This window comes from Gymnoscopelus microlampas, assembly GCF_963454915.1.
Source record: "Gymnoscopelus microlampas genome assembly, chromosome: 12".
NCBI classification, from domain to species: domain Eukaryota; kingdom Metazoa; phylum Chordata; class Actinopteri; order Myctophiformes; family Myctophidae; genus Gymnoscopelus; species Gymnoscopelus microlampas.
Genome location: NC_139949.1, coordinates 36,542,280 through 36,547,873, shown reverse-complemented (window position 1 = coordinate 36,547,873; position 5,594 = coordinate 36,542,280). Strand labels below are relative to the sequence as shown.

General features: G+C 41.2%; 1 protein-coding gene across 1 annotated transcript in view; it reads left to right on the top strand.

The window, feature by feature from the left end:
• The window catches only part of pdlim4 (PDZ and LIM domain 4), a 61,987-nt gene extending 56,738 nt beyond the window's left edge, over positions 1-5,249 (top strand). Inside the window, exon 7 of the mRNA XM_084073638.1 lies at positions 1,934-5,249. Coding sequence (XP_083929764.1) covers positions 1,934-2,138 — 205 coding nt within the window. The 3' untranslated portion in view covers positions 2,139-5,249. The remainder of the gene's footprint in view (positions 1-1,933) is intronic.
• Positions 5,250-5,594: the final 345 nt, after the last annotated feature.

Here is a 5,594-nt window from a genome sequence, read left to right as displayed (position 1 = left end):
GTTTGACAAAGCCACAATCTACTAAAAAGATGAAAGGGTAATACCGTTTTGAAAATAACATTGCCTTTCATTTATATTGGTGGTTGGGCAAATTATCTTTATTGCCAAACTGTTATTTTAGGACCAAATTGCTGGCCATAAAGCATGTTATCAAAGCTCCCTGGGGTAATGTGAGGAACTTCCCTGGATCAGAAACAATGGGGGTACGTTGTACAGGAAAACATGCACTAACAGGTCTTCTTTCAACAGTACTGGGGGAAAACGATCTCCATGCGTAATTGTTTAATCATTAAACCGAATCCCTACGCTACTCCCTTTCCCACACACACACATGCACAAATGCACATGCACAGGGGACACGTGCACACGGATACACGGATACACGATCACACATGGCGTTCACACACAGACGTGCTCCTGTTCATATACATTTACACACATGCACAAACACTCATGTGCACACACACAAAACAGGTACTGGTAATCCCCCTGCTATAAAAGCACTTGCAGGTAAACAGTGATGTCACGCATGCAGCTAGCGCTACACACTAACAAGAGAGCGTTGTGGGAGGGAGCTCACCAGGCACAATGAGCCTGTTCTGTTCCTGGAACATTTACACAGGAGTTTACACAGGTACAGGGCACCAGTCTTATGTTTTATACCTCACATAGCGAGGCTGAAGGGTGAATATCTTTAAAAACTTTATGGAGCCAGTGCTAGCCTGCCAGCTGGAGAAGTATAGCTTGTAACCAGCGGTCCTGAATGTCTGGATCAACAAGGAACGTCTGGATTTTGGAGGAAGTTGAGTAAATGAGGAACCCCTCCTTCAACCCCCTACTGCTCTCATGCCCTTGGCCAAGGCTGGGCCTCCAAATGCACCAGCAGATGGGGGCAGCCTGCTCAGCTTAATGTTAGGTTAAGGGTTTGGTGTTGGGTTAGGGTAAGGGTTTGGTGTTGGGTTAGGGTAAGGGTTTGGTGTTGGGTTACGGTTAGGGTAAGGGTTTGGTGTTGGGTTACGGTTAGGGTAAGGGTTTGGTGTTGGGTTACGGTTAGGGTAAGGGTTTGGTGTTGGGTTACGGTTAGGGTAAGGGTTTGGTGTTGGGGTACGGTTAGGGTAAGGGTTTGGTGTTGTTACGGTTAGGGTCCACATGGACAGCGTTTGCATTTCTCCATGTCAGCATACTTACAGTACAGTATACAGTAGTAGTGCCACAATTTAGCCCTCAGCAGACACCAAATGTACCTGAGGTTAATTAAGGACTACAGTGTGACTGCTTTGCATACCTGGCTTTGAACGAAGCTATGACCAAGAGACTGTGATAGGAATCATTCAAATTGTTATTTGGTTACAGCCGCTATAAATGTAAACTCTATAAATGACAACAGCGTTGAATAAGCATGTTATTCAATTAACCAAAGCAGTCCTGGTGTATTGATGCATACAGCAGCTTTATTGCGGCTTTATTAAGAGCAGGCTGTTCCAACATTGTGTATATTTGCATTTTGCTGTATGACATACTGTACAGTACTGTATGTGCCTCAAATGACAACTTTGAAACAAATATAGCGCAGTTGACACCACTGAGCATGTTTTTCTGTCTATCCTCAAACATTTTCATGTCAAGAACCCCCAAATGTATATGTATTTAGCTGCGAACCCCCATTAGAAAAGATTTTGTGCCAGGGACACCCATAAGACAACTTTTGTGTTGTTAAAAATGTTCAGGATCATCCCAATTGTTTTTATTAGCTGATCTACAAGCTCACACCGCTTTGCATTGCGACGTCTTGTGAGCTTTTAGAGCTATTTTTATTAACTAATTTAGCTGGGGACCCCCTGAAACAACCTCAAGGACTCCACTTTGAAAAAGCACTGCTATATTTCTCCCTCTTTTAGCTGACTCTCCCCATTACCTCTGTTCCTCCATGCAGGGGCACCATTGTGAAAGCGAGGGACAAGCTTTACCACCCCGAGTGCTTCATGTGTGACGACTGTGGCATCAACCTCAAGCAGAAAGGCTACTTCTTCATCGAGGAGAACCTGTACTGTGAGACCCACGCCAAGGCTCGCGTTCAGCCGCCCGAGGGCTATGACATCGTTGCCGTCTATCCCAACTCCAAGGTGGAGATCGTCTGAGATGAGACACAGAGCCGGCTATACTACAGATATGGTCAAATGCTCAAATATGGGGGAATGCCATGACATCACTAGGCCACATCTATCAAAAGCAGGAATGGTGATCTTGAATTAGACTTGTCTCTCAGATTATAATCAGGTTGAGAAATGAACCACTGGCCAAAAGGTGGTTGTTTTTGCTGTAGCTGTGTGACTCGGCCAACAGATTTGTCAAGTGGCCGACGATTGGAGATCAGCTAAATCCAGTTGGACAGTCGCAGCCAGCTTAAATGTCATGGTCATGTGAAGCTGACTTTAAATAACCCTGAGTCAGCATTCCTATATTAGCTTGATAAATTAAGCCCATTGAACTTAACTCCAGATAACAAAATGTGCTTTCGGTATATTGAGCACATTTTGAAATAACAGTTTAAGATTCTGACCATCCGACATTTTAACAAAACTGGCAACTACCAAATCCCCTCATCTCTCAATCTATGTGTTTACATGCATAGACTATTGTACATTAGGTCATAACATCTGATCATAAATATTTTGTGGAAATTCTGAATGTTTGTATGCAACAGGAATTTCAGAGGACATACAAGTATCTGCAACAAACAGTATAAGGTTTACCATTGTAGCCAAATTTCCACCATATCACAGCTATATTCGGATTTTAAATAATCTGCAGACTACATATGAAGATGATTTTAGACATTATACATGAGATATGGTATTTACATCCACCAGCTCTGAAGCAAAACACTCTAGAACAGTATGTCTTAATATAACTCCATATAATGCTTACTGAAGGGCCACAGTAGCAGCCATTGTAAAAGAGCCCCATTCATGCCTTTATCCTGCATTTACATGTACAATATGCTGCATTAGTGCTGTTGACAGATATTTGTGGAATGTTATATAGTAACACCAGGTGATAACACATTTCTCTCAACCAACTGGTTAACCATCTTTTTTTTTTATTATCGGTGGCCTGAAAGGTCCAATTGTGGATGGCGCAAAGGCATTGTATGCATGCAGCAAAAAGTATGAATTCTACAATGGCTTCATTTGCTTAGGGCAGGAGGATGAAAAGTACAGTAGAATTCTGTATGATCTTCTGATAAGAATGGTAACTTGCCCTGCTGTTCTGGTGTGATAAATGACAGGAGGAGTCATGGTTTCCTTCCCCATTCTAATTCCTCCAACTTCCTCTAACTTTACATGTGGATAATATTGGCCAGGTTCTAATGCAGCAGTGGAGTCAGCTTTTGTTTTCTAGAATCATATAAGGTATATGGAAATATATCTCTTGTACAGTAAGGACATTTGGTGGCTACAGTGTATCTTGTTAGATTGTGAAATGTGTTGCATTCACACATGTAATTCATTTTTTTTTTGTGGATTTGGGTTTCATTTACATTTATTCACTTTACTACAGGATTTCGTTTGACTTATAATGCTAAACCGCGGATAGAGTTCTGTGTCCATATAACTCATGTATCAATATCATTTCTCATTCAAGTTAGAAAATAAGCAATAACATCGTCAAACAAGCCTATCATTGTATGATTTGAATGGGTGCTTGGAATGGTGGTATTTTTTAGGTTCATACTGACTCTATCCCAAATGCCTTTTGTCTCATTCAGTATGAATGACTTGCTTTGTGAGACCTAAAAAAATATTGGAGACACCCACAATACTCTGTGTAATAACTGTGTAGTCACCGCATGTTTGAAAATAACCTGTAAGCTTGCTCCTCAAAGGGACCACAGCAAAAAAAACATGGGAAATTAATTTTGAATAATTAGAAAGCATAAAAGGGCAATCTGCATATTTTCACTAAAGGCGAAGCGTCTCCAGTCTCCACTATGGTTTTATAAATATGCAGATGACATAATGACATTTGCAACATGTATTATTCAACCATCTCTGATGCGATTTATGAGAGGTACTACATTACGGGTTCAAAGGTTGGACGAAGCGTGACAGTTTCTCAGTTTCAAACTTCCTTTTGGGTCATGCACCTGACCGAGAGAGGAATTTAAACCTCCGCCCCTCCTAACAGCGGAGAGTTCCAGTTTAAAGAAAGGCGAGCCAGAGTTCAGTGAATCTGTTAAAAGGCATTCCAGGTTGACACCAAAATGCTCTCCGCCACCCGTGGCAGCTTTTAAAGATGGCCAGTGCAGATCTGGGACGTGAGACAGGGCTATGGAAAACCGTTGGAAACTCATAAAAAGAAAAGCTTGCGAAAAGGGCCTATAGCATGTGGGAATAATATTAATTTTGTTTAGAGGGCATTTTTCGACGATTATAGAGACATAATTATTACTGTTCTGCCCGTGAGGAAAGGAAAGACTTTGGAACTGTGTTTCGTTTTATTCCCTTTCTAATTGTGAGTGACAACGTCTGGTCACAGCCAAGTCCACCAACCAGATGTATCACACATTCAACATTTCCTACAACAGAGCAGTGCAGAGGTGTCAAGTATGGTTGGGGCTGGTTGTGAGTAGGGGGTCGTGTGGCTTGTATACTTCCTGTCTAGAAATGAGAAAGGTTGCAGTGTCCATGTAGCAGTAAAGAAAGTAAAATTGTCATACTGAAGTGCGGGGCTGTCTATCTTGGTTTGTTGTGAATGGTGAAGTAACATGGGTGAGGGAAAGAGTGGTCTTATTCCTAATGTTAGACATTCTTTTAAATCTATGTTTCTGCTTTTTTAATTTCAATTATAAGTAAGAATCCAAACTGAATTTTGCAGTGCTTGATATCCATTTGTTATTAGATATCTGCAGTGGTCCAAATGTATAGCTGCTGGTATGCCAACTACAGTAGTTCTCTTTGTAAATTATGTGAGATGTTATGATTATATCATTGGGTCTTCTTGTCTCTTAAGTATTGTACATATTTGTTTTGGTTGCTTTAACACATACAGTAACATGTCACTCACATGCCTTCACCTGTCCTGTGTTCTTTAAGCAATTTCTGTGTGCTTTATTTTTTCATATGAATCCTCTTCCTTGAGGTTAACTTATTTTTATTTTTATTTTACCATCACGTTTTTTTGTTCTGGTTCTTCATGATTGCTATTTTTTAAGATTTAAATAAAGTGAGAAATGCATTAAGATGAAACTTGAGCCTGCATCTTTCCTGTGCTATTACTTAAAAATTATGGAGCTGCAATTTGTCTTTGTCCTCCACAGACAGACTGCGAAAATAGCCGGGGATTCAATTTATCTGCGTTTGTCCCTGCTTTGACATGGCAGATCCCTCCCACGGCGCGGGTGTCAGCCCACCTGCCCCAACGTTGCGTCTCTGGCAACTTAAATCTCTGTAGACATCCACTTCACAGAGGCCCTAAATCTGAGTGTAGAGTTGTCGCGTCACAAAAGCAGACTTGTTTTCATATAGCGTTGTTGCCTCTCTTAACACCGCTTTAATGAGCCCTCAGAACGAAGAAGTATGTTGTGCTTGGAT